This window comes from Sciurus carolinensis, chromosome 7, assembly GCF_902686445.1.
Source record: "Sciurus carolinensis chromosome 7, mSciCar1.2, whole genome shotgun sequence".
Taxonomy (NCBI): domain Eukaryota; kingdom Metazoa; phylum Chordata; class Mammalia; order Rodentia; family Sciuridae; genus Sciurus; species Sciurus carolinensis.
In genome coordinates, this window is record NC_062219.1 from 34,704,082 (window position 1) to 34,731,868 (window position 27,787).

Genomic DNA, 27,787 nt, shown 5'->3' on the forward strand with positions numbered 1-27,787 from the left:
TACTGGATATAAGGTGATAACTGCTGGTGATAAGTGAAGGCTACATTTAGGAGGGTCATTTAATCATGTTTGTATATGACTATATTTCAATAAATTTCTTGTCACAAACTTAATAAAAGATATCCTATGAGGCAAAATGATGCTCTGGAAAAAAAAAAAGTAAGGGAAAACAACCAAAATATTCTAAAGGATTTGACTTAAATATAATCATGGAATGACTTGTCTACATGTTTACAAAAATTCTGTAAAAAGTACACATATAATAGAAAGCATTTTAAAAATCTGAATAGCAAATGGATTTTGATTCACTCTCTTCTTTTTAAAACAATTCAAGATAAATATCTAAGAATTCAGTTTGAAGAGTAATGAAAGTCATTGATGGGTCTATTGAATTCTTAAATATATGCACATTAAAAATAAGGTCAAGAACTGAGCTTCCCAGCAACTTGGCTATCTTGACATAAGATAATATTCATTTGATACTATAACATTAGCCAAATTTTATAAACACTTTTGTCACTTCTTTAAAATATTCTCATTTCAAGTGATCTTTAGACAGATCCTCTGTGCAACTGTTTAATTGTCAGGTGTGGGGGTGCACACCTTAAATGTCAGCTACGTGGGAGGCTGAGGCAGGAGAATTCCAAGTTCAAGGCCAGCCTCAGCAGCTTAGGAAGACTCACTTATTGGGACAGTAAGACCAACTTACTGTCCTAGAATAAAAGGCACTGAGAATATAGTTCAGTGGTAGGGTGTTTGCTTAGCCTGTGTGAGGCCCAGAGTTCAATCCCCAGTAAATGAATGAATAAATGAGTGAATGAATGAATATATAAATGAGTAAAATGTGAATGCTTTACTACAACTATTTTACAATCACATAATTTTAGAATATGTTGCCTTTACCTTTTATAGTATATCTAAAAACGGTAATGATTAAAAACAATGTTCATCAATTAATGTGGTTGCATTTAGTCATAAATGCAACTAGGAATGAAAATATGGAAAATTAAAATAAGTTCCTAAAAAAATGACAGAAGACACTCAACACGAAGGGGAACATGTAAGTCTGTGTGTGCACACATGTGTGTTATATTGGGAATGGGGAGTGTGTAAGGATTTTACTTTCATGGTAGGAATTCAGTTAAAATATAAATCATGAAGTAGCATTAAAGGATGTTATTTAGAAATACATGCAATATGAAACAAGTAAAAATTGAAAAATATGAACTAGGAAAGACAGAAGCAGAACACTGTTGGTTTTGTTATAAGCTTTGCCTTGTTACTGTTTTCAGACTGTGTACCTAGTTGATGTGGATAAACACTGCATTTTAAAAAGCACACATTAATGGAAAAGGTCTCACCAATAGTCATAGCTCTCATCCCAGTTGTCAAAATGTACCAGGAAACGATTGTCCACCATATCTGTTACCGTAGCAACACAGATGAACGCAGGATTCTTTTTGTCTACAGCCTCAAGCTTCATTCCAACTCGAAAGCCTGATGGGATCACTGTCTATGGAAACATGCAGATTTAATTATAGACAAGCACACACTTAACAACAGCAAGACCTGCATACACTGCACCCCTACTCAAAGGCTCAGGATCCATTACCATATTCACATAATTTAAAAATCATGTGCTGGTTTCACAGCAGATCACTCCCCACCCCACACATATAAAACAAGACAATTAAAAAAAAAACTCTATGGTTACACCCAGTTAACTATCTGAGCCTCAAAACTACAACATCCACAAACCTGCAGATTAATTAATTTTAACATGTGTTTTGGTACCTTAGTTAGAAGACCACATTAGGAAAGCAAGTTTTATTCATCATATAGTTCCCATTCTGGCTTTCTTCTCCTTGATTACAGACTTAACAATGAAAATTATTTCACACGAAATATGCACTTAATCAAGTTAAAAATGTGCATGAGTCAGTACAAATTCACTCCCACTTCTGAGATCTCCCAAAAGAGTACTCTACAAAAAGTAGGTCATCTTCATATATGAAAGGCTGCAGATTATTACAACTTTTATTTAAAACTACAGATATTTTTTATTCACAATAGCAGCAAAAGAACTGAATATAGAGAGTTATTCAAAATAGTTGGTAATTTACGGAAACAGATTATCAGTCATTTGGAACTTGAAATAAAAGCAATAAAATTCAATAGGAGTTAGTGCTTGAGAGATAGTAATATGTTAAACATCCCTTACAATCTTTTGTGAGGAAAAATATCCTAATCTCAGAGTAAGGTACTCAGATGTCAACTATGTCAATCACAACACATTACAAGGTTTTTGTTGTTGTTGTTGTTGATGATGTTTTGGATTTTTTAGCCTTTTAAAAAACCCTTTCTATTCAGATTGAGGTATATAGGTATTATTGCAACTAAGCAAAATAAGTGTTATTTCTCATTTTACTGTAATTATACAGCTATTATTACAAAAACATAGTCACATATCTGAAAATGTTAAAGTCCTGAATAAACTAAAGGAGCAAGCACAAACTGTACACAGCAATTTTTAAAGTCCTGAAATTATTTATCAACATTATGACCTTAAATATCTGACTACTCTGAAGTAGAAAATCTAGAAATAGAAAAATCAGTGGCCTCTTGGATATCAAACACACAACCTGAGATTAAGCTGTATGCTAGCAATGCACAGAATACAAGAGGACAGGTCAGCACAGTTAATCAAACCCCTGCCTGAAATCATCAGAGAACCAGACAGGGATTAGGAAACTTGGAGCAGGAACAGCAGTCTGCCAAGTTTCCACCCAACTGACCTTCCTCCCGGGGGTAAGTCTTAATAGAAAACTGACAAAAAATACCGACAAGGCAGTGTTTACATTCCAGCAATTAAGCTATCCTCTCAATTAGGATATTATAAAATAATAACCTGGCCCATTATCTCTATTAGTTCTCCAAACACATACATTCCCACATACTCACTCTCTCATACTTCTTCATTTCTCTAATTCAACCTGGTTTATGTTCAATTTAATCAGAGAACATTTCATCCATTAGCCTGATGCCTCCAAACCAACTGGTTAATATCTTTTCCCAAAAGGAGGGTTTTTCCTAACTCCTGATGTTTATTTCCATTTGGAGTAAACTCTGTTCATGAAACAGGACTGCCTCTCTCCACATTCTGATTCACTATTACCCGACAGGTGCATTTGAGAAAGAAGAGAAGCTGGGCTACAGGGTGCACAGTTTCTGCTCTGGCCCTGGGAGGTAGAAAAGGGCAGTAAATCCCTTAGATTCTGGGACTAGCATCAAGTAGTTCATTTGCCTGCAGAGACAGGCCATGTATGTCCTCCAACACATCAGTTGTAAAGATGCTATTTTGATTTGCCTCCTGCTCTTTACAATTAGAGAAGAACTTGGGAAAGGAAGAGCCTCTCAAGATACCAGACCTCTCAAAGATGCAGAAAAGAAACATGGAATGAGAAATGGGAATATAGGTCAAGATGCAGAAAAAACACACACGTTCAGCCTTGTTTCTGTTATGTTGAAAATAAAGCTGTAAACTGGAGTGAAGTACTTCAAGGTCTCCAGTGACCTCCTGCATGCAAACTCAAAAGGGCTACAGTCATCTCACCATGTGAATCCCATTTGAATACCACTCCTAATTAAACGATGGCAACAATAAAATAATTCAATTTAATGTTTAAGCATCTTAATTGTAAATTACACCTGGATCTGTACTATGTAGACTTCTATCACTCAATAATAAAATAACCCTAATATGGCTATGACATAAGTATTTACTCATGAAGATTTTAAGCTAATTTTAAATTTAGTTAAGAGAACTCTATTTACCAAGGCAATAAAATTTATTATAGCTCCTTGCTATTACTTGTAATTTATACTATAAGACTCTCAAAAATCACTTCCTTTGATAGGAAAAATATTCCAGATATACTTACTATATTCTGATTTTCAAATAATGATTTAGGAGCAGCTTGGGCTTTACATGTCTTAAGATAAGTCTGCCAATTAAATTCTTCTTCTTTATATCCTATAGTAAAAGCACATATAAACAGATTAGTATAATACCAAAACATTTTACACTTAAGTTTTCCAGTCCCACTTTTATCTGTAACCCCAACACGCCAAATTCAAGCAATCACATGATTTATTTCAATAAATAAAAATTTAACTTATAACGTATAACTGCATTTTTGGACACGAGCTGTTTATTTTCAATAAATTTTGTTAATTTTTTTTCAATTCTAAATGAACAGAGGTGGCTACAAAGAAAATGTGTAAGGAAACAACTAAATTTTAAACCTATGGGACTCTTCTGATCATCAGGCTGCTTCCATCAGAATTCTTAGCAGTACAGATGTATGAGCTGGAGTAGATTTTACTTTTTTCCTCACCTATTCTATTTTGGAAGAATAATTTATAGGCACAAGTGGGAAGTTGGAAAAATATTAATAAAGCAGGTAAGATCTTTTTAGCTTATCACCACAAAAATGACAATTCAGAATTTGTGAAGTAAGGATATTAGCAAATCACCAAAGAAAAATTGTCCTTGCCTTAATTTTCACAATTTCATTTAAGTCAACATTGCCTCAGAAGAGGAAATTGAGCCTTTTACTTCTCTGATGACATCTAAAAATATGAGTTCTTAATTTTATTTTTCTTATTTATTAATGAATTTAAAATATGAAACAAAAAGTGATAATACCTTTTGGAGGATGGAGTTTATGGCCAGTTTTCTCACACCACCCAACTGGGTGAATATCCAGAGCATCTGCATTTACCCAGAAGTCATAACAATCAGAATATCCATCAAAGTGAAGCTTTATTCGGTATCCACAAACCTGAAATAGGTATGCAGGTTGAGTAATTAAAAAAAAAAAATTCATGAACATACACAAAAACTAATTAACAAGGACATCAAGGTAGGATATAGCCTATGTTCATCAAACCACCCTCATTAACGGCAACAAAAACAAGTATACAAATTACAAAATCTAAAGGCAATACTGCAAAGAGTTGATGTTCTGGTCATGTTTCCAGTACCATTAAAAGCACAGGGATATGAGATGAAGAATAATTTTCCCACAAATACATATCTTCTCTCCATTCCCTGAACTGTACCAGCACGAATCACCACGGTGAGCTGGCAAGGCTGAAGCCAGACCAGCACATCTCACCCAGCTCCTGCAGGACTCAAGGTGGAGACTCCTACTCTGTGTGCTGCAGGGCAAGGACAGAGCAGACACAGAGAGAAGTCACCCGAATCCTCTCTACCAGCAGCTGGGCTGGGAAAAAGAATAGCTGCTTCCAGTTGATACTTAGGCTAGACAGGCTCCCTGCAATGCTAGTAATGATTCTCAATGTAACCGCTACTGTACATCTGTCTATATGGCCTCACTGGGGGACATTCTGGATTTATGGGACCTGACTTGGGTGATGGTCTCTCCTGGGCTCTTAGAAGGTTCAGCCCCTCAGTGTTCTTTTCACAAGCACAAGCAAATGCGTTCCAAGTGAACCCCCCCACACACGCTAGACCTCTAACCACTCCAGAAGCACGTGTCCTGCAGAAGTCCACCCAATAAGCCTGAGACCAGAGTGCAAAGTCAGAGCAATTAATTCCAAAAGAATGAGGCAGCTGTATAGTTACTGTCATGGAAAAAATCTCTAAGACACTGTTAAGCTTCAAGTGGCAGAGCAAATTACACAGAATGAGTCTGTTTATGAGAAAATTAACACATGTGGAAGTCTATGTGTGTGCTTATGTATGGCTGTGTGTATGTACACGTGTATGTATAAAGTACACATTTATTTTTTTTAATATTTTTCAGTTGTAGATGGACACAATACCTTTATTTATTTATTTTTATGTAGTGCTGAGGATCAAACCCAGTCCTCCACCACTGAGCCACAACCCCAGCCTGAAGTATACATTCATATGTATGCATTTATGTATACACTAACAAATGTAAATTCATACTAAAATAAAAGCTTGAATAACATTTGCCAAAACATTAACAACAACAATAATTTCTTCTGGAAGTGCAGTGAGAAGAAAGAGACATAAAGGAATGATGAACTTTTTCTTATTTATTTTAGTATTTTTTCAATTAAAATGTATTGATATCTAAGATTTATAACTAGTCTGACTTCCTTGGAGAGACTGCAGAGTCTCTGAGTGACAGAAGACTGACAATTCAGGGAAATACATTCTTTCAGAAAGGGGAGGCTGTCCCACCTGTACACCCAGCCAGGCCAGGAGGCAACTCAGGAGCTGCTTCTCTACCCTGCCTTGCATGCAGCTTTCTGTGGCCCCTTAGTTACCTACAGCCTCTTGTGCTCTGGGCTTCTGCCCCTTGACTTGCATGCTTCAGTCCTCTCCATGGTCTGTCACTATACCTCTTGCTCTCTGGAATGCTATGCTTTGGGAACAACCTCAGAGATCCTCAGCTTCCCTGCCCAGAGACTCGCCTAGGGTGTCCCTCTCAAGCCTTTCCTCAAGGCTGCTCCTTCTCCCAACTCCAAAGCCCACAGACTCAGAGAAGGGCCACTGCTTCACACTACAATGGGCTCCTCCACTCTGCTCCTCTGACACTGTGGGGGACAGAGACTCATCATTCCACACGCCACCCTCCCAAGCAGCCCCTCACTCATCACTTAGCCTGGCTCACTCTCCATCCTGAGTACTTTGCCATCCACAGGGAAACTCACCCGGAACCCCAGTTTCCTTGCACCTTTATTTCCTCTCCACTTGGGAGGCTCTCTCCTGTGACCTGGTCTGCCTGCCATGAGGAATTGCTCTGCTTCTTAACACCTATATTAAAAAGTCCAACCTGGGAAGACACCTTCTGTTCTTCCAGTTTGCTAAGTTAGGTACTCTCAGTACACTTCTGCTTTTATCTCAATAAACAAGAATCTCGAGTTGATCCTTCTGTTTTCTTTCTAGCATCTCCTCACCAAGTCTTCCTTCCCTAGCAATCACTTAAAATATTTTCTTGCCAAGTTTTTTAAACTTTGACCCTGATAACATTCCTGACTAAATTTCATCACTCCAAGGGTATACCTATTCCATAGCTACACCCAGTCTAGTGATTAGTGCTGGGAAAGAAAAAATGACATATGGTGAATTTTCATTATTCATGCATTCCATATTTAAGAATTCACCTGCTTGCTAAAACTAATTTCTAACCCCAAAATAATACACCAGGTGTTTGTGAACATGTGCATACACTGTGGCTAAAAAAAAAAAAAAAAAAAAAGTGGGTCACCCAAGGCACAGATTCCTAGTTGAGGTGACAAGGTGGTAAGTACTCTGTCTTCCTTCATACTGTGAACCAGTGTCCTTTGACATGTCTATTTAGTAACATGATGTGTTAGTCAGCATTCTGCAACTGTGACCAAAATACCTGACAAGAACAACTTAAAGGAGGGAATGTTTATTTCAGGCTCATGGTTTCAGAGGTTTACTCCATGGTTGGCCAATTCCACTGGTCTGGGCCTGAGGAGAGGCAGAATTACGTGGTGGAAGAGCATGGTAGAGGAAAGCTGCTCCACTCACGGCAGTCAGAAAACAGAGAGAGAGCAAGAAGCCAAGGACAAAATATAATCCCCAAGGGCATACACCAGTGACCTACTTCCTCCAGCCACGCCCAACCAGTTTTGGTTACCACATAGTTCATCTCACCTCTGAATATTCCTGCATTGGGGAATCATGCTTTCAAAACATAAGCTTTTCAGGGGACATTCTAGATCTAAACCATAACACATGGTTTTTACATTTTTGTTAGTGATTTGCTCTTTAAAATGATCCCAAAGAGGTTGGAGATATAGTTCAGTGGAAGAGCAGTTCACTTAGCCAGTAGAAGGCCCTAAGTTCTAGTCCCAGTCCTGGAAGTGGGGAATAAACAAAACAAAACAAAAAAACCCTAAATGCCAGAATGCTGTGAAATATAAGGAAAAAAAAAATCAAGAAAAGACTGTCTCTTAGTCTTAAACAAATTCTCATACGTCCTTGGTGAGAATGTAACAACTGATAAACTTTTGGATCACCAAGTAGCAATATACATCAAAAATTTAAATGTCCAAGCCCTGGTGTGGTGCCATACACTTGCAATCTCAGCAATTCAAAGGCTTAGGGGGAGGATCTCAAGCTCAACCCCGTCTAGGAGACTTAGTGAAACCCTGTCTTGAAACAAAAAATAAGAAGGGCGGGGGATGTAGCTTGGTGGTAGAGTGCCCCTGGGCTCCATCTCTAATATAGCAATATAAAAAACAAACATAAAAGAGAAAGAGAAATTTAAATGTCCAGAACTTTTCACCTGGCAATTCTAGGGATGGATCTAATAGATGCACTTACATAAGCAAAACAAATCAGATATAAAAAGACTTTTTGTCAATTATGACAAAACCACTCAGTTGTCATCAACTTGAGAGCAATTAAGTGAATTAAGGCAATGCCATGAAATGGAGTAATACCCAATGGCCAAAAGTACCTATATATTATATATGAAGTGCATATATATGTATATAAATATATGTGTCACCAGAAAAATATGCATATAAATATTTTTATATGCACAGAAAACATCTAGGACACAGTAAGCATCTAAGGGTCATGCTCTCTGGGCTACAGAAAGAGGGGAGGGGGATGGAATAGAGAACTAGTACCTTCACACTAGTTGACATTTTCCCAGTAAATCTTCTATAATAAAAAAACTAGAGGTGGGTGTTGTGACACACGCCTGTAGTTCCAGCAACTCAAGCAGGAGGAACACAAGTTCAAAGCCAGCCTCAACAACTTAGCAAGGCCCTAAGCAACTTAGAGACAGACCCTGTCTCAAAATAAAAAAATAAAAAGGGCTAGGGATGTGGCTCAGTGGCTAAGTCACCCTAGTTCAATCCCTGGTACCAAAATACAAAACCAAACAAAATCTAAACAAGGTAAAATACATCTTCAAAAACCAAGAGTCCAAGACACACAGCTAAACTTCTCAAAAGCAGTCTGCACTTACACAATCTGCTTCCTCACAAGGCTTTCATCAAATCTGATTCTGTCCCAGATGCTCTACTTAAATGTGCTGGCTCAGGACACAGTGGCATCCGACACTGCTACTCTCCCGCTTCCTTGCTCCTGCAGGCCCTGCTCCTGGCACCCTTCTCTGTCTCCAGCTACTCCTCAGAGTCCCCCAGCTCTTCTTCTTCTGCCCAATCCTTATTATTCAAGGGCAGCACTCACACCTTGTCTTCAAACACTCCAGGAATCTCATCGTCTTCAAAGGACAAGTGTCCACCAAAAAGCTCTCCCCTTCCAACCCAGGGTTCTAACAAAGACTCCAAAGTCCAAAAAAGAATAAACACACAATCTGAATCACACTGACAGTCACAGGATTCTCATGCTGGGCATAAAATCTGCAGAAGCATTCCACATCAGTTTTTCTGAGATGGGTTAAAGAATACAATATTTTCCTTTCACTACATATTAAATTAATACAAGCTGCAAGCTACTTAGCTCTTGAAGCCTTGGTCTTCCCATGTGAAAGAGGAATGGCCTTCCTCTCAAAAGCTTGTTTCTTAGAAAACCAATATGAATTAAGAGATAGAAGAAACCTGGACCAGCACCTAGCATGTGGTGCAGTCTAGGCAACTGTAGTTATCACTCACTGTAATTGCCATCATCCAACTGTCACATGTTATGTGCTTTGCAGGAGCCAAGCTCCTTACAAATTTACCAAGTCACTGAAAGTACATATTACAACACCACAAACTAGTAGCCAAGACCATCTTATTCTTTGAGGAGGGATTTTTAAAAGATGCATAACCCTGGATCACAGGAAGGAGAAAAGAAGCAAGTAAAGGAAGAAAAAGAAAGTAAAAAGAATTGTTCCCAATAATATATTGGACTTATACAGGGAGAGGTGGTATCTGACTTGGCCATTTTTTCCAAAATTTTTCAGAAACACCCCAAAATACAAAAACAATGTAAATATCTGTTGGTCTATTCCTTATGTTAAGGAACATAGCATGGGAACATCTATGGAATCAGGGAGAACGGAGCTGAAATCCTGGTTCCAGCACCCCGAGGCTCTGTGGCCTTGTACATGTCACCCTCACATCTCTGAACCTGAGCTCTCTCATCTATAGGACAAGGATGAAAAAAACGTGATCAGCATAGGGCAGAATTCTCAAGACCAGGGGAGATAACAGACACAAAACACGAAGCAGCATGACCGGCATGAAGTGAGCACTCAATCCATGGCACAGTTCTTCTCGCAACACCCATGATCCCCATTTAATTTCAAAACCAAGATGAGGCACAGCTTACCTCGGCTACAGTGAGGACGCAGTAGACGGACTGATGCTCAGGGTCCACGCCTTCCAACTTCATGCCAACTTTGAATCCATTCTTGTTATATGGGAACGACTGGTACTGTGAAGCAAAACGACAGCAGCTTCAGTATCACCCCAAAGGCCTGGCTGCAAATCTGAATCCTTACCATTCCTAAAGACTCTTTAGCGAAAAAATAAGGAAAAAAGAAAAAAAATCAAAAAAACAGCTCTTTAACTAAAAGTAAATTATTCCAAAATACCCAAAATGGATCAATGAATATTTAATGAAAAATGGACAAAGGTTAAAGCAAATCCTAGGAAAGAAATTTAAGGTTTAAGTTTTTGTCTTTTATATATTTGAAAAGATACTCAACCTCACCCATCATCGCACAAACTAAAATTACACAAGGATGTCGTTCACCTGTGAGACTGGTGAGATAGGTGGCTCTTGGAAAAACAACGCCAGCATGCATTGCCAACTGAAGGAAAACCGGCAGGATCTTTAGCAAATTCGTAATACCAAATAATTTTCAATAAAAAAACTGAATGCTCTCTTCAAATCAGCCAATTCGAAATTCTAGGAAATTATCTAACACAGGTGCAAAATGACAGGTGTACGAGGTCACTAGAGTACACAGCGAACAGTCTGAAAACATGTATTTGTCCGTGTATCAATCAACAGGGAGTTTCGATTTTTATGAATCAGATGTAAGACACAATAATATACAGGAGTATAAAAGAATAATCAAGGGACAAACAAAACGAAGTAGAATAATCTGCAAACTATCAAGCTAAACAAAAAAGCAAAGTCCAAAATGTACGGACACGTGTTGCCACTGGGTTTAAGACAGAGAGGGGAGGATTTGTATATGCAGGTTGCTAATGTGTATGTACAATTTTCTAAGAAGGAAATAGAAGAACTGGTACTGGTGGTCACTTCAGGAGAGGAGAACCTGGTGCTTAAGAGGACAGAGGCTTAGGAGACACCTGACAAACTTGGCGCTTAAGGGGACAGAGCTTTAGGGGACTTTTACGTTCGTTCTTTTGCTACTTTTATATTACGAATCACATGAATGTATTACTGGTTCAAGTAATTAGTTGTACTTTAACTTTTATAAAGAAGTGAAAAAAATCTGGTAAAGGACCAGACTTACAAAAAATAATTATCCAGGGCTGGGAAGATAGCTCAGTTGGCAGAGTGCTTGCCTTGCAAGCACAAGGTCCTAGGTTCGATCCCCAGCACCGCAAAAAAAAAATAATAATAATTATCCAGAACAAATTCAGGTGTAAAACAAAACTCACATGTAGAAAAAAATCATTATTTAAAGATTGTCATTGTTGACAGAATCACCCTAACATTTGTTATTCACCATTTTTAAAAACTCCTCGTGTTGATTCATATGTAAAAAGACGTGTGGCAGATTTATTACATACCACGATTAACTATAACTAAATAACTTAAACCAAAGGTCGGCAAACTCCAGTCTGGGGGTCAAATCCAGCCCACCAAGAGTTTTATAAATGAAGCTTTGCTGGAATGAGCCAAACCCCAACCGCCCCACCACATTCCCCACTGTACCTTCATGCCGCACAATCAAGTTATACTGATGCAGCAGAAATCAGATGCCTAGCGAAGCCTAGAATATTTACTATCTGGCCCTCTGCAGAAACAGTGTACCAACCCGTTTTAGCCTGGGGCAGCAGTTCAGACTCAGAACTACACCTGATACTGACATTTTTAACTAATTTTAAAATATTCTTATAAAATATTTTATTATTACTAATACAGTTATCCATTTTTAGATGTTTCCTTGTTATAAAATGTAAATCTCAGTAACTCATTTTTATTCTCTCAAGGCCATGATGTTAACATGAAATTCCATGCCAGTTTTCCTTTACCTATTAATTTTCCAGTAATGTGTGTGCCACACATGCCGCACACGGGACGGCATGTATGCACTGGTGCTAACTAGCTCTCAGAGGTGCCCTTCTGTGTCACACACACGTGAAAAGCAGTGTGTTTGAGAAATTATCCCAAGTCACATTTCCTGAACAGACAGTGGAAATGACAATACTAATTCACATCAGTATTCTAGCTTCTTCGCCCTTATACACAGTGCTTCTAGAAAGGCCCGTACCTCCTTGAACAGCTTCGCAGGCACTGCCACGGCTTTCTCCTCCTCCAGATAGGATGCCCAACACCAAGCTTTCTTGCCTTTAGGAGGCAAACCTGAAAGGCAAATGAGACTAAATAATAGCATTTCCAAATCCAAGAAATCAACAATGTATTTTGTGACCTCTCACTTCCCCCAACTGTACTATTCCCCTGACTTCTCTTACTTCCGTCATATTTCTTTCCAAAGAAATGAAAGCTGAGAAATAAACTGTAGTGTACACCCACAATATGCGGGCAGAACGGAGAATCAGAAAAGCTTAGAATAAATGAAGAAGACGGGCAGGAAGCCAAGAGAGGACAGTGCATGGAACTTACAGGAAGTGAAAGCTTCTAAAAGCAGGATGTTCACAATTTTTTTCCTAAGAGATTATAAAGTAGAGGCCTGAAAAAAGGCCAGTGCACTGAATGTTTAGGGAACGTCTGCTAATTTTAAAAAGGAACAGGAAAAAAGTGATGCAGAGAGAGTCAGTATTTTAGGTTCAGAAAAAATATGTAAGTGATAAAACCAGGAGGCAGTTAATATCTATTTTATTTTGGCTTGATCTGAGGAAATATTGGAAATGAGGGAAGGATTATAACAGCTTGATTGGTAGGAAAGTTGGGGGAAAGGATTCGGGGGATGCATTGGAACAGGTTAAAAAAAATAGAGTCCACAAAGAAAAAAAAAATCTAAACATTTAAAGGGGGAAAAAATGACTAAAGGAACAAAGTGCAAGAAGAACCAATGGTCTGAAATTTCATTCAGAGAAGAAATTAAGGGGGAAGAAAAGAAAGGCTGAAGAACTACAACATTTTGAGACAGTGCTGAGTAACTCAGAAATGCAATTTACTCCCTTTCATCTCACGGATATGTCATCTTTAAGAAGACATAAAAATTACGTTGCACTCTTATAGCAGGTTAAAATATTTCTAACTCTTCTTGAGAAGTTAACAGAAGAATGAGCAAGGAACACTTCCAGGCACTCAGGAGTTCTGAGCTGTGGCACTGATTTGCAGGGACAGTGTGACTGGACGTTGGGAGCTGGGCTGTGCAAAGAGGAGTGACCCAGAACGAAGCACTGGCAGGGCAGGTGCAGCAGACCACGGGACTAGGCTGCACAGAGGACACTGAAGCCACCACGAAATGACCCAAGGCCCATGCCAAGTAGGAGGACAAGTTCGTGCAGCAAGTACTGAAGCAGGGGCTGCAACCTGGATTCTTCATGAAAATAAAATGCTACCTAAGGAACACAAAGGGAAAAACATAAAGGTTCCATGTCAGGAAGTGGTTGTGTTAAGGGGGAACATGAAATACCTAAAGTCCCAGGAAATGAACAAGAACAGAGGTTTTGAAGCAGGAACCATCTACCTGATAGAAAAATTAAAAAATAAAAGAAGATGTTCCCAAGCTTACCATGAACCTACTTGAAAGTTACTAATTTCCATCTTTTTCCTTATAACTACTTCCTCAAAGTCACTTTTACTGTCAAAAACGAATCGAAGAACCAAAGCAATACTTTAACTGCAATAGTATGCAGAATGATGGGGACCAGAACTCACTGAGATGAACTGTTTTCAATTTCACCAAGTTACAAACAAAACTATTCTCTCATCAGCTCACCCTGCTTTAAGACAGCCGAATCCCCTCGTCTTTTCCTTCGGGCTCTCTGTGAACCCCTCAGGATCCTTCCATCTTGTTTGTTCTCCTACAGTAAGAAAGGAAAATTATGACTTTAAAAGTTCATGAAACTGGTACCAACGAAAAGCAAGAGACCTGTCAGCAAGCTTATTTTGTTGCTGTTCTTTTCAATTTCACTTCATAAATTTGAAGGGAAAGTAAGAATATCGTTCATTTGAGCACTGTGTTGCTTTTGGCCTGAGGTCTCTAGAAAAGAACAACACTTCCAAGAATTACACTCTGGAAGGGCGTAAATGCTACCTCCTCCTCCTCAAAGCACGGTCTGCTCTTAGCTCCATGACCACTCTGTTCTGGCTCTCCTCAGACCTCACTAGCCCCGCTCTCAGGCTCCTCTGCTGATGTTTCTGCCAATCCAGCCCCTTCTCTCCTCCATCTGACCACTTTCCTTGGAATCTCAAGGTTGTTTCTATGCCAAACCCTCCTAACCTTTATCTCCAGCTCCCTGCCCTGACTCCAGGTGCCTGTGTCCAACTGCACACATGGGATTTTACTTTAGAGGTTCATGAGTATCTTAAACTAACAACAGCCAAAGGACTCATTCTCTGTGCCACCCCTGCCTTCCTGTTCTTAATCTAAGATTCTTAGAATCCCTGAGTCTTCCCTTTCCCTCCAGAGCCTGACAAACCTACCTCTAACATCAATGCCAAATACACTGACTTCTATCTTACAAAGCCCTCTGACCTATTCTATCGCCAGCAGCTTCTAAATGGTTTCCCTGATTCTACTCTTGCTCACATACATGAAACCTACAGAGGTCATTTTAAAGCATATTTCATATCAAAGCATTCCCTTGCCTTCAACTTCCCATTACACACGGCAAACAGTGAACACCATTTACCATGAAGGTCCACCTGCCCAGACCACACAAACCTCTTCAGCTTCACCTCACTCCATTCTTGTCCCCACCCTCAGTGCTCAACTATCTTGTCTTTTGGATATTTCCTTGACAGAACATGCCATGTATGTTCTCACCTTAGGCTCCCCTAGGAGTCCTACTGCCCGAGGCTCCCACTCCTAACTGCTCAGCACCAGCTTCTCATTACTGAGACCACACGGATCATCTGAAAACCCAACTCAAGAGCATTCAGCCAACCCTAAGGCCCCATTTCAATTCTCAACGTAACACTTAGGATGGATATTACTCCTGTTCATTTAGTTTGTATAGTATATGTCCCCTTAACAAGAAGAAATAGCAAATAATAGTGGCTTGATGTTGATCTTAAGTGAAATGCTTTATAACCTTTAACTTCCCTCTTCATATGGAACCATTAACACATACTTTAGGGGAGAAGACATCTATGTTTTAGTTAGCACAATTTGAATGATTTTTTTCCCCAAATGTAGTTGCTATTTATGTGCCATTTTCTACCCACTCATAGAGTTTTGTGAGATCTACCTGCAGGTTAGCAAAATGGGATTATCATTTTGACAGGTTTTACTGTTTCCTCTTAGCCCAGTAGTAAATTCCAGCACCTCCCACTTCTTCACCCTGAAGGGAAGGTACTATTACTTATTATTTTCATTTTGAGATGAGCACAGTAAGGCTCAGAGAGGCCAGGCAACTGTCAAACAGTAACAGTCACAGAACCACATTTGAGCTCAAATAACTGGTTCAGGAGCAGTGCTCATGACCACGATGCCACCCACTTGAGAAGCATCCCTGTGGTCCCTGGAGGTTGCAGAAGAGGTACTAACCATTTCATCATCTCTCTCATCTCCATCCTCCTTGGGGTCGGCTTTCAGAGATAATTTTGGTTTTTTCTTTCGACTGCACTTAGGATCCTCTTCCTCGTTGTCTTCTCCTACGTCCCTTTCTTCCTTCTGCTCTCTGTTGTGTTTATAACCCCAAAATAGTGACAGGAAACAATACCTATCAAACATCTACATGTTGATTATCAATTCAAAAATCATTTTAAAAAACTCAATCTCCAAAGGAAAAATACTTAATGTTTAATCGCCAGGAGAAGTTCACAGGCATTAGGATATCACATTCAGAGAACACTTAAACCACTATTATGTAGGACATTCTGTCAGGGTAGAAAGCAGAAATTACCTTATTTATCAATTTCAAAAGGGGACCAGCAATGTAAGTGAAATAGATGCTAACAAGTGTACAATTATTTGTCTGCCATGTCTGTGATCCATAGAAGAATCAGTTACTTAGAGGTACTTATCTTCAGATCAATTCTAAAGCAAGGATCTAGCAATATTAAGAATGGGAAAAATAACTGAAAAGGTGAAAAGCAATTCTGTGTAGCATCAGTTGGCCACCAAAAATAGACAATTTCAAGGCTGTGATGATTTTAATAAGTGGGAAACTCCACTACAGATAAATATCAAGTCATTTGTCTGCACACACAATTACATGCAGGAACTACACATTCTTGCTGACTAGCTCAAGTCTGTCAGGGTCTCCAAAAGGGAAGGTCACAAGCATCTACAGTCACAGCTGATACCCTCCATCTGCACCCTGAGATCATCTTCACATGACTCACTGTGCTACCCACCATGGCCACATTCACTCAGGTGACTGCCATCCAGTCATGGGAAGCTTTGCTTCACATGTGGAGTTTTAACTGAGTTACCTAAGAACTCCTGAGTTATAAACAAAACTGTGTTTTCATACACAGTATTATCATTAAAATGTCCATGTAGCCCAAAAAATCCTAAATGCTCTTAGCTGGGAAACAATCAAATTAATGTAAAGGTAAGGCTGGAGATAGGCAAGGCTGTACTGCAGGAAGAACATTAGCAGTATAACTGAAATCAGGAGTGACAGGAGTCACTAGGTCCAATCAGGACAGGGGTCATGTGTGTCCAAGTCTCTGGTAAAGAAGACAAGAATGGGTGACACTCAACAGAGAGTGCAAAACCTCTGTATTCAAAGGCACTGTGATGCTGGACTCGGAAACCCACTTTATAGATGGAACGGGGCAACAACCTACTTGTCTTTGACATGCCGAGCACAATTCTGGCTGCAATAGTTTCCTCCAGAAAGACACTCATCTACATTGCCATACTGACAACAGTTCTCACAGAATTGAAGCCCTTCTACTTTCAGTGGATCCTTCAGCCTGAAAGGCACCCCAGTCTTCTCTGAAAAGACTAGAAGATGAAAAGAAGAAGAAAAGAATTAAAACCATGACAGAAAACATTTCAAAATACACGTATAATTTTCCTTCTAATAATTTTGTTAGGAACACAATGAAGAATCCTGTTTGCTGAATGAATAGAATATTGAACTATAGAATCTGGGAGGAAGAAGGGAATGGTCTTGGCAGGAAATCACTCAAATCGTTTCTATAATAAAATAATCTGCCAAAAGAACAAACAGAAGCTTGTGCTAAGCTTTTTCTAGAGTTCAAAGTAAAACGAAGGAAACTTTGTTAAATCACTCGATTCCGAGGGTAAAATGGTCAATCTCTAGAAGTCTAATCTGGAGGTACATCTCTGATAAAATCAGAAAGGGTCATTAATTGCCATTTCACGTTTCTAGCCTTTTGATGAGTGATTTTGTTTCACTTAATTGACTAAATTAGCATCTATTTTACTTTTAATGTAGTAGATTTCCTGAATCATAATTACCCAGATCATTCAGGAATTCACATTTCATTTTGCCTAAATCATTAAGCTAATCATTCATTCAGCAAACATTTATAAGGCACCAATTTATGCTACACACTGGTAACAACAGTACAGACCTTGCCCAAGACAGCTCACAGTCTAGAGGAGGAGACAGGCAAGAAAACCAATATTTACAATAAAATGTGATGCATGCAATAATAGAAGCATGAACAAGTTCCAGAAGTAGTGCAGAGGAAGAAGTGATTCATTCGGCCTGGGGTGAGATCAGGGAAGGATTTTCTGATACAAAGCCTCAAGAGGGTTTTGAAGGTCGAAGAGAAATTTGCCAAATGGACAAAGAGAGAAATGGCATTTGAGCCAGAAAAAACAGTATGAATAAAAGCAAGGAAGCATGAAACCACAAGCTGAGTTGGGAAAATCACACATAATTCTGTGCTGCTGGCACTGGCAGTACACAACACAGAGAGAAGGGGACAGAAAGTAAGGAGACAGGGTGAGCAGGTGGGTGCAGATCACCCAGATCTTGGTTTGTTTTGCTAAAGAGGCAAAGAGAAATCAGCAAGTGTCAGATAAGCAATCTACATAATTCTCCTGACTTCAGGATGCAGGGTAAGTTGGAAGGGTGTGAGATTAGAAGCAAAGTGATTACTTTTTTAAAGGCTTCTGTAATAGTTCAGGTAAGAGTTGATAAAGGCCTAAAATTAAGGCAGTAGCAGTGATAATAGAAAAGGCCAGATCTGAGACATATTTAGGAAATAAAAACCAAGAGCATTAAGTAACAGGATATGGGAATGGGAAGAACAAATTCAGGATGACTCCTGTATTTCTGGCCTGTCCACTGGGCGGATGGTGCTAGGTCAGCTGAAACACGGGTTACGGAAGGAAGAACAGGTTTGGGGAAAGGGAGAAAGAAATAGAAAATGAACTGCATTTCAGACATGTGTAGTTTGAGGTACCTGTGGGACATCCAGGTGGAGATGTCCAGTAGGCAGGTGGAAATACGGGCCTGGAGCTCGGGGGAGAGGTCGGGGCTGGAGATATAGATTTAGGAGTCATCAGCATATAGGTGTTAGTTACAACCATCGGAGTAGATGAGGAAAAAAAGTGGCAGGCTTTGGCTAAACCACCTGTGTAGGCGATTACAACTTGGATTTGCTTGATAATTTCAAACTAACCTTGTGCTATTACAGATCTGGCATTAGGAAAGAAGACAGTTTACAGTTATTTTAAAATATAAAAGCTGGCTCCTAACAGTTTCATTACAGAAATTTACCTAAGAACATGAGACACAAAAATCATCCAGGACTTTCAAAATTCCCAGCCTGTTATAAAACCTTAGTCTCATTTCAAAACTCTCAACAGGAAGAAATGAAAAGCAGACAACTCTTTCTTACCTTCTTGAGCAGTTGGTACCATCCAAGTGGTGGTAGCAGTTGCTTTTTTAACATTTTCCATCTCACTTTCATCTGTAATAACTTCCAAGGCTCCAAACTCATTTACCCGAAACTAGGAACAACACAGCAGAAAGAGGCAAGATTTACAAAAATGCCCAGGACGGTAATTATTTAACGACTGACACATAGAGTCTTTATGCAAATTAGCTGTGTTAAAAGTTAATTGAAACAACTGCATCTTGGACAAGGCTTCTACCAACATTAATTAAGACCTTTGCATTTTACAAATTTCAGGGGAAGAATAGAACACAGGTACCACTAAAGCTGTGCCATCCTACAGATTGGCCAGTTACCTGTATTTTACTTTTATTTTTATTTCATGGGCATTTATATTCCGAATACTGAAAACTTCCTCTCATCTTATGGCAAGCACCAAACAAAGTAGTTTCCTCAATAACTTGAGTTGTACTGTGTGTGTTGGAAGTATGTTCGGGGCCCTGAGTTCATACATTCTAGACAAGTTCCTAGGGAACGTGTGCACAGAACGCCTAGCATGACATGGCAGTCTAGGAAACAGCAAGATTTAATGAGATGGAAAAGAACTAAAAATCACTTTACTTTTTGGAAAAAGCAACCTTAAACTAAAGAAAAGAAACAAAATTATTCTTAATGATTGACTCTGGAAACAGAATATTTCATAATAAGGCTGACAGTACCATCTACTGGGCAAGAGTAGAAAAAACAAGCTGTCATGATAATTACTGATTAATGAATGATATTAAAGAATGTGACAAAATCAATTCTGAATTATATTTTTTAAAAATAAGGACAAATTTGCTAATTTGGTTCGGGTAAGACATTTTCACATATGAATTTACATGCACTTTTAAGCATTACATGTTATTTCATATAAGCTTACTTGATAAATGCAAAATGTGAGAAAAAGCATCGAATATTTTCATAAACAGAAAGGGTCCTGTGGCTGAAGATGTAGATTCTTGCTCAATTGTAAACCACTCTGCATCTCAAACACTGAGAAACAGAGCACTACTGAATGGAATCTCCAAGTAAAAATGTGCAACTATTATATTTAGAAGGATCTGGCTCAAAAACTTTTAAAGTTAAAAGGTAATAATCTGTCATCTTTTCCTTCTAATATTAATTGCAGTCATTGATCCACAGTCTAAATACAAAATAAAGACACAATGTCACTTAGGGATAGTGAGCTCCTCTAAGCCAGAGATCTGTGGACAGACTTCAAGGGTTGATGCATGAAATACATACAAAATTGTGGTATGCACACATATATATTTTGGAGGGATGGGATCTCTAGATTTCATCATATCCTCTAAAGCATCCTGTAACCCTGAGAAAGTAAAGTACAGCTGCTCTTACCAAAGTTACTTATCTCAAAAGTCAAAATCCTCAAAGCATTTTCAAAGCACCCTTATCATATGCAAAGTACACAGATCAACTTTTTCTGTGTCTTCTCAAATTCAGATTCACTATGTCTTCTACCACCTCACTACTTAGAAAATGTTAGTGTAGGGCTTTAGGCCTTGCTAACATTACTGCAGTTCCAGTAACAGGATTCCAGGAAGAATGACTGATTTCCTAACTTGTTTTTTCCCAAATAAACATTCAGTTTCTGAAGCTGGTAATGCTTTTATGGCTTTGAAATGATGAGAAACTTCATCTCTGTTTTATTTTTTTGTTTTTTGTTTTTGTTTTTTGCTTATCAGTTCTTTTAATCTAGAGATCTCAGAGCAGTACAAAATTTGTTAAATGGCTCCCTCCTACAATCAAGAATTTCCAAATTATAAATTTTCTAAAAGGGATTATCAAGCAAAACAAATCCACCAGCCAACATGGTAACTTTTTCTGCATGTGGATGTAGCCAGGTCAATCAGAAAACAATTATGCCCGAAATTTATAAGGGGTGGCAAAGGTTTTGTTTGTTTGGCTTGGCTCGAACCACCTTTAATTGATTCAATTCTCTTCTTTAGTTTTGCTTTAGGGGCAAAGGCTCTTTTTCTATTTTTGCTTGTCTTTAATAATAGATCATTAAAAGATACTACCAAGGTTAGTATTATCATTTTATTACTTTCAATGCTGATACCTGAATTCTAATTACTAATGCATTTTAAAGGCAAAGAAGTCTGGTAACTAAACAGCTTTAAACATTAATCAAGGAGGGCAAAACTGAGCTTTAAGAGTGCACTGAGCATTGCAGCCACAGGGTCTTGCTCTCAGCTAAATGGCAATTATTCTTACTAGATAAGATGCTATCACTCTCAGGAGAGTATCTGCATTTTACTGAGGAACTTTCAAAGACTAAATCCTTATGACCCAGAGGAATAACTCTCTGTGGATAAATTTCAGACATCATTAGAAGTTCAGGTAGAAAAACTGCTTCGGCACTGGGAGCCCTGCCAGGTTCCTTTCCACCACCACTTAGTCACCTGCCTGTCCTGATGGCTTGCCCTGAGACATTAATCTACAAATGCTTCTCTGCATTTAAAAGGAACAAATTAAGCAATGGTAAAGTTCCCAAAGCTTGCTTAGGCAAAAGTGCCTTGTTAATGACTACAATATTTGTCAGTCTACTGGTGGAGACTTGCTGTTCTTCTCTACCACACTGCTTCTTTTGAAGTTCCTCCCCCTTCTAGAAACCCTTATCTTGCCCTCCTCCCATGGCTGCCCCCAGAAGTCTTCACAGAATCTCCTATTTTCAGCACCCAAAGCCCAAATGAAATATGCTTTTCAAAGCCTTCCTGATTTCTTCAACTGAAATAAGCTTTTACATCTCCCATCACTATATCTTCCATGTTATCTCTGTTGATATGAAAATATTCCCTTTAGAGAGCAGTAGAACAGTGTTAAGAGAATCAATTTTAATATCAGAGAAGTCTGTTCTCAAGATCCGGTTCTGCCAGTAACCAACTTGAGCTAATGCAATAACCACTCTGCATCTCCATTTCCCCATCTGTAAACTGACCAGCAAGACAGACACTCCACCTCAAAGGGTTACACAACAGGATGAAACAAGAAGATGCAGGTAAAGTACTCATCAGACAGTTAAGTTCCCTACTCCTGCCACAGCTGCCCTCAAAGACAAAGTTCGCTCTGTTTTATATAAGAGTTAGCCCCGAAAGGGGAAGGGGGATTCCACCACCACAGGGAACAGTAAAAAGGGTCCAGAGTATAAAGTCTTTAGTGGTTTGGGATAGGTAGAAAACAAAGAGGTACTGAGAAGTAAAATGAAATGTGCCCAGAAGGAGGCCAGACCACAAAACAAAACAAATACCTATCCTATGGAAAATTTAAGGGGACTTGAACTTTGCTGTGCAAGATACTAGCAACTACAGAAGAGTGACATAACTGGAGTAGTTAGTGATTATGAGGTTTTCACAGAGGAAAATCCTTTCAAAATGACCAAAGCTGAAGCACATGAAAAACTCTTCCCTGACAGGGAACTGAGTGAAGTGCAGTGGGCTGTCTTTAGTTACCATCCTGTCAGAAGAACCCCATGCCTGTACCTGTAAAAAAGCAGAAGTCTGGCTAGTGTCAAACAAGCAAAGACGACGTTAGAGAGCAGATTTCACAACTGATTCAAAGTTCTAATATTTTAGCTTTCTGAAAAATCATTTCCTCAATCAGATATCTTAAGCAACTCAGATTTTAAGACAATGAATGTGTGAATTAGAGACTCTATACAATATAATCAATAGGCTAGTCTCTGAATTTTCAATACAGTGGGTTATAAAGTCATAAAGTCAAAAATAATTTTCGAATCATTTTCTGAAGTAAAAGCAACAAAATTTCTGTGTTTTGCAGCATATTAAGTAACTGGATACCTGGCAACCACCCAGTAATTAGATAAATCTAGAAGTCATATCAAAAAAACCCAGATTATAACACAAAGTAGTTTAATTACCTGATTGCCTTAAAAGGTAATAAGCCTATTTCTAAAGTTCATTGCTTAGAAAACATTAAAGCAACCCAAATTTCTTACGGGTAGAAACTTCAATCCCCTGTCAAAAGCTAAATGAACAATAGTTATAAATTTCATCATTCACTTGATATTAAAAAAAAGTCATTAAAAAGAAAAAGGATAAAAATACAAGAAAAATAAGGGAGTGTAGCAATAAAAAAAAAAGACTGCAAAGCTAGAAAATAAACAACTGGTTAAGTGTTTATATACATTAGTTTTTTTCAATCCTCATAATCCTTGTATGGTTATAAATCTTACTATAGATTCTAAAAGCCCCATTTTACCGATAGGGCTGCCAAAGCAAGAGAATTCTAAATAATTAGACAAAATTCGGAAGGCTAATATGTGGTTGGCTCTATCAGAGCTTGAAAAACAGTTTTTCTTTCTCAAAACTTGTCAGTATTCTCTCTGCACTATATCATATCCAGATGGACATTTGGAAAATGTCAGAGCAGATAAAATCCTTATTTTATTTCCTTATTTTACTACAGAGGAAACTTGGCCCAAAGAAATTAACTTACTTGTTCAAGGTCATACAGAACTAAAATTAAAACCCCAATTTCTTTTTTTTTGGTAAAATTTTAATTGACAAAGTATTTGTGCATGTTTATAGGGTACAACACAATAATTCACATATATAATCTATATTATATATATACATATATACAGATTTTATATATACATACATATATATATATATATATATATATATATATAAAATATACAAACCCAATATACAGAAATACACACACAATATGTAATGATCACATCAGGAAAATTAGCATTTCCATCTTCTCCAAACATCTCACCTTTCTATGTTCTAGGAACCTTTGGACTCTTTAGTTATATTAAAATTTATCATACAGTGTTTTAGTCTCGTTACCAACTATTATACTATAGAACATTAGAATAAATATTCCTATCTAACTATATTTTGGTACTCATTTAAAATTTCTCCAGATTTCACTAAATTCATTGCAATATTTCTGTGACACTAAACTCGAGATTTAGGAACACAGCACTTAATTAAACCTAACCAAAATAAAATCTCAAGTATTTTTCCAACGACAGCCAGATTGTCCAAATCACCCCACTGAGGATAAGTGAGGGCAGGTTTGGCTAAGATACTTGTCAAACAGCCACCAAAAGCGATTGGATTCCAAGAAGTCTCTATTAGGGGGAAATTTTTCTATTCAAGATAGTTCAGAACACTAAGCCTTAAAGAGGTCAGTCAAATAGCCTATTAGGGAGATCAGAAGTTCAAACACCTGAATGACCAAACATAGACACGAAGTCTAAAGGTCACAGATAGGTTCAAGGTCTCAGTGATAGGATCAGAGCAAAAGCAAATCAGAAATGAGAGGTGGGGGCTGTTGGCTCCCGAGACAGATGCTTGCACAACCCTGTTTTATGAGGCAGCACAAATGGACCTGGGGTGGGACGGGGGCCTGGGTAAGGGGCAGGGCAAGCTCATACAACAGGGGCAGAAAGAGATTCCTGAAGAGGGTTCTTATCTATAATAAAAGCACTGTGACTTCCAGGAAAGACCTGCTTTTGAACAAATGATTATACAAAAATCAATTACTTACAGTACAAATAATTTAAAGAAAGTAAAAGTCTATTTATTCAGTATTTTAACATTATTTTATCCAGTTTTTAAATAAGAAGTATAGGACAAAGGGAATATGGTTATTCCAAGTTGCAAAGCCCATTACTATAAAATCCAAGAAGCTAGGATTTCTACAAAAGTCAAAGTTCTCCACTTAATCTCTTCGTCTCTGTCATTTCTGCATTTTACTGGCCCTCATGATAAGAGTCAAAACTGAGATGATCCTCCTGTCATGTACAAATTAATTTATGAAAAATAAGAACATGCTACAGAATATTCTTAGTCCCCTAACCCAAATGACAAAAGCTTCTGCCAATCCATCAGCATTCCAAAGTGTCTTGTGCATTTACTGTAGATGTGTAAGCATGACATAAAACCCAAAGCACTGTGCTTAATGCTTTTCTTATTTCACATATGTATTCATTTAAAAATAAACACACACACATAGCCAGGCACAGTGGCACATGCCAGTAATCCCAGCAGCTCAGGAGGCAGAGGCAGAAGGATCTTGAGTTCAAAGCCAGCCTTAGCAAAAGTAAGATGCTAAGCAACTCAGTGAGACCCTGTCTCTAAATAAAATACAAAGCAGGGCTGGGGATGTGGCTCAGTGGTTGAGTGCCCCTGAGTTCAATCCCTAGTACCAAAAAAAAAAAAAAAAAATTACAATAAACACACACACACACACATAACCAGAGGTAATAAAGATACCCTACCTTTAAGTCACTTCCTGGTAATGTGCCTACTCCATCTTTCCAGTCCATAACACTGAATACATCAAACTCTTGACCACTTGTGCTAGAGGCAGATTCAGTCATGATTTATTTTTTAACCTGGGAGGGAAAAAAAGAAATATCACTAAATGTCCCACATGCAAATCATTTTTAATTTAGTGATCATTACTTCACTTTCCAGCACACAATTTTCTTGATTACATTATCCCATATTCACAGATCTAATAACAATTGCTTCAAAAATATTGTTAACTGGGTTTGGGGTAAAGCTTAGTGGTAAGAACATTTTGCTAGCACATAAGACCCTGGGTTTGATCCCCAGTATCTTCCCACTCCAATTCGTAGAAAAGTACAGGAAAATAATTTTAAAAGTATTAAAATTGTGCTGTTCCTAAAACAAAAAGGAATTAACTGATTCATAGCAATATTCACTTTAAACAAAACAAAAAAATCATCCTCTATGGATATGGATACTATGAAAGAATTCCGCTAAGGATTTTTCCTTTTTCAAGACACTGAAAAGAAAGTAGGTATGGACAAAGAATAAAATGTATGCTAATTTTAAGTCCTTTGGGTATAAAGCGAGGAGTGGGATAACTTGGTCAAAAGATGGGTCCATTCCAAGTTTTCTAAGGATTCTCCACACTACTTTCCAGAGTGGCTGCACCAATTTGCAACTCCACCAGCAATGAAAAAGTATGCCTTTTTCCCTACATCCACGCCAACATCTATTATTATTTGTGTTCAGCATACTACAGTAACGTAGCCCCACCAATGTTTACAGCAGCTCAATTCACAATAGCTAGATTGTGGAACCAACCTAGATGCCCTTCAGTAGATGAATGGATAAAGAAACTGTGGTATATATACACAATGGAATATTATTCATCCATAAAGAATAATAATATTATGGCATTTGCAGATAAATGGATGAAATTGGAGAATACCATGCTAGGTGAAATAAGCCAATCCCAAAAAACCAAAGGCCGAATGTTTTCCCTGACAAGTGGATGATGACATACAATGGGGGAGGGGGGTGGGGGTGAGAGAAGAATGGAGGAACTTCAGATTACATAGAGGGAAAGGAGAGGGAAGCGGGGACAAGGGTATGAAAAATGGTGGAATGAGACAGACATCATTACCCTATGTATATGTATGATTACATGAATGGTGTGAATCTACATCGTGCACAATCATAGAAATGAAATGTACCCCTTGTGTGTACAATGAATCAAAATGTAGTCTATAAAAATTTTTTTAAAAATTAAAAAAAGAATAAAATGTTTATAGTAATCTGCCTTTATCCTCCAGGGATACATTCCAAGACCTCCTGTGGATGCCTGAAAACACAGTACCAAGCCCTACACCTGACCAGTGACCTGATCAATGATCATTTTTTCCCATATATGCAGATTTCTCACAAAGTTTAATTTACAAATAAGGCACAATAAGAGATTAACAAAATTTACTACAGATCTTAGCAATGGTAGCATATGATCCTGTTTCCTCATTGAGAATTTTCACTTAAAGGAAACAATTTATGATATCTCTGGCATATTCAAATTGTCAGCATCACTACTCTTGCACTTTGGGGCCATAAGTAAAACAAGGGTTACTTGAACACAGGCACAATGATACCACAGCAGTCAATCTGACAGCTAAGCCAGCTACTAAGTGACTAGCGGGTGGGAAGTGTATACAGCAGGGACACACTGGACAAAGAGATGATTCATGTCCTGAACACAACAGGGTGAGATTTTATCAACTATTCCACACAAAAATTAAAACTTATGAATTCCCTATTTCTCAAATTTTCCATTTAATATTTTCATACTGCCACTGACCTCAGACCTCAGGTAACTGAGGCACCCAAGTAACTGAAACCTCAGAAAGTAAAACTGTGTACACAAGGAGACTACTGGATAAAATATCAGTAAACAATGAAGAGGCCAATTTGACAGTAAAAAAATAAAAGGAAAAATTTAGTCCATTATTGACTGTCATCTACACTAAATTTATCAACTGAGCATCTGATCTACCAATGTAACAAATGCACAATGTGACTGAGCCTTCCAGAAAGTGAAGAGGTTTACTCACTTTCATTGAAATATCTGCAACTGTGTTGTCCTAAAAAACAGGAAAACAGTCTTAAGATGTACAGCAAACACCAATAGTAAGGCTCTGTTAAGATAACCAATTTGGCCAGATGCCTACCTAAAATCCCAGAGGCTCGGGAGGCTGAGGCAGGAGGATTGCAAGTTCAAAGCTAGCCTCAACAACTTAGCAAGGCACAA

At 38.2% G+C, this 27,787-nt stretch overlaps 1 protein-coding gene across 6 annotated transcripts in view; it reads right to left on the reverse strand.

Annotated features, from left to right (window-relative positions):
* The window catches only part of L3mbtl3 (L3MBTL histone methyl-lysine binding protein 3), a 112,406-nt gene that overhangs the window by 62,669 nt on the left and 21,950 nt on the right, over nt 1-27,787 (reverse strand). For 3 of the 6 annotated variants that reach the window (XM_047559414.1, XM_047559416.1, XM_047559415.1), the window contains exons 3-13: nt 25,476-25,592; nt 19,160-19,271; nt 18,722-18,796; nt 17,126-17,285; nt 15,876-16,050; nt 14,103-14,187; nt 12,465-12,556; nt 10,322-10,426; nt 4,709-4,844; nt 3,942-4,033; nt 1,362-1,513 (exon numbers count right to left, since the gene is read on the reverse strand). In XM_047559414.1, coding sequence (XP_047415370.1) covers nt 1,362-1,513; nt 3,942-4,033; nt 4,709-4,844; nt 10,322-10,426; nt 12,465-12,556; nt 14,103-14,187; nt 15,876-16,050; nt 17,126-17,285; nt 18,722-18,796; nt 19,160-19,271; nt 25,476-25,577 — 1,286 coding nt within the window. In that variant the 5' untranslated portion in view covers nt 25,578-25,592. The remainder of the gene's footprint in view (nt 1-1,361; nt 1,514-3,941; nt 4,034-4,708; nt 4,845-10,321; nt 10,427-12,464; nt 12,557-14,102; nt 14,188-15,875; nt 16,051-17,125; nt 17,286-18,721; nt 18,797-19,159; nt 19,272-25,475; nt 25,593-27,787) is intronic. The other 3 variants (XM_047559418.1, XM_047559419.1, XM_047559420.1) reach the window with 3 other exon arrangements.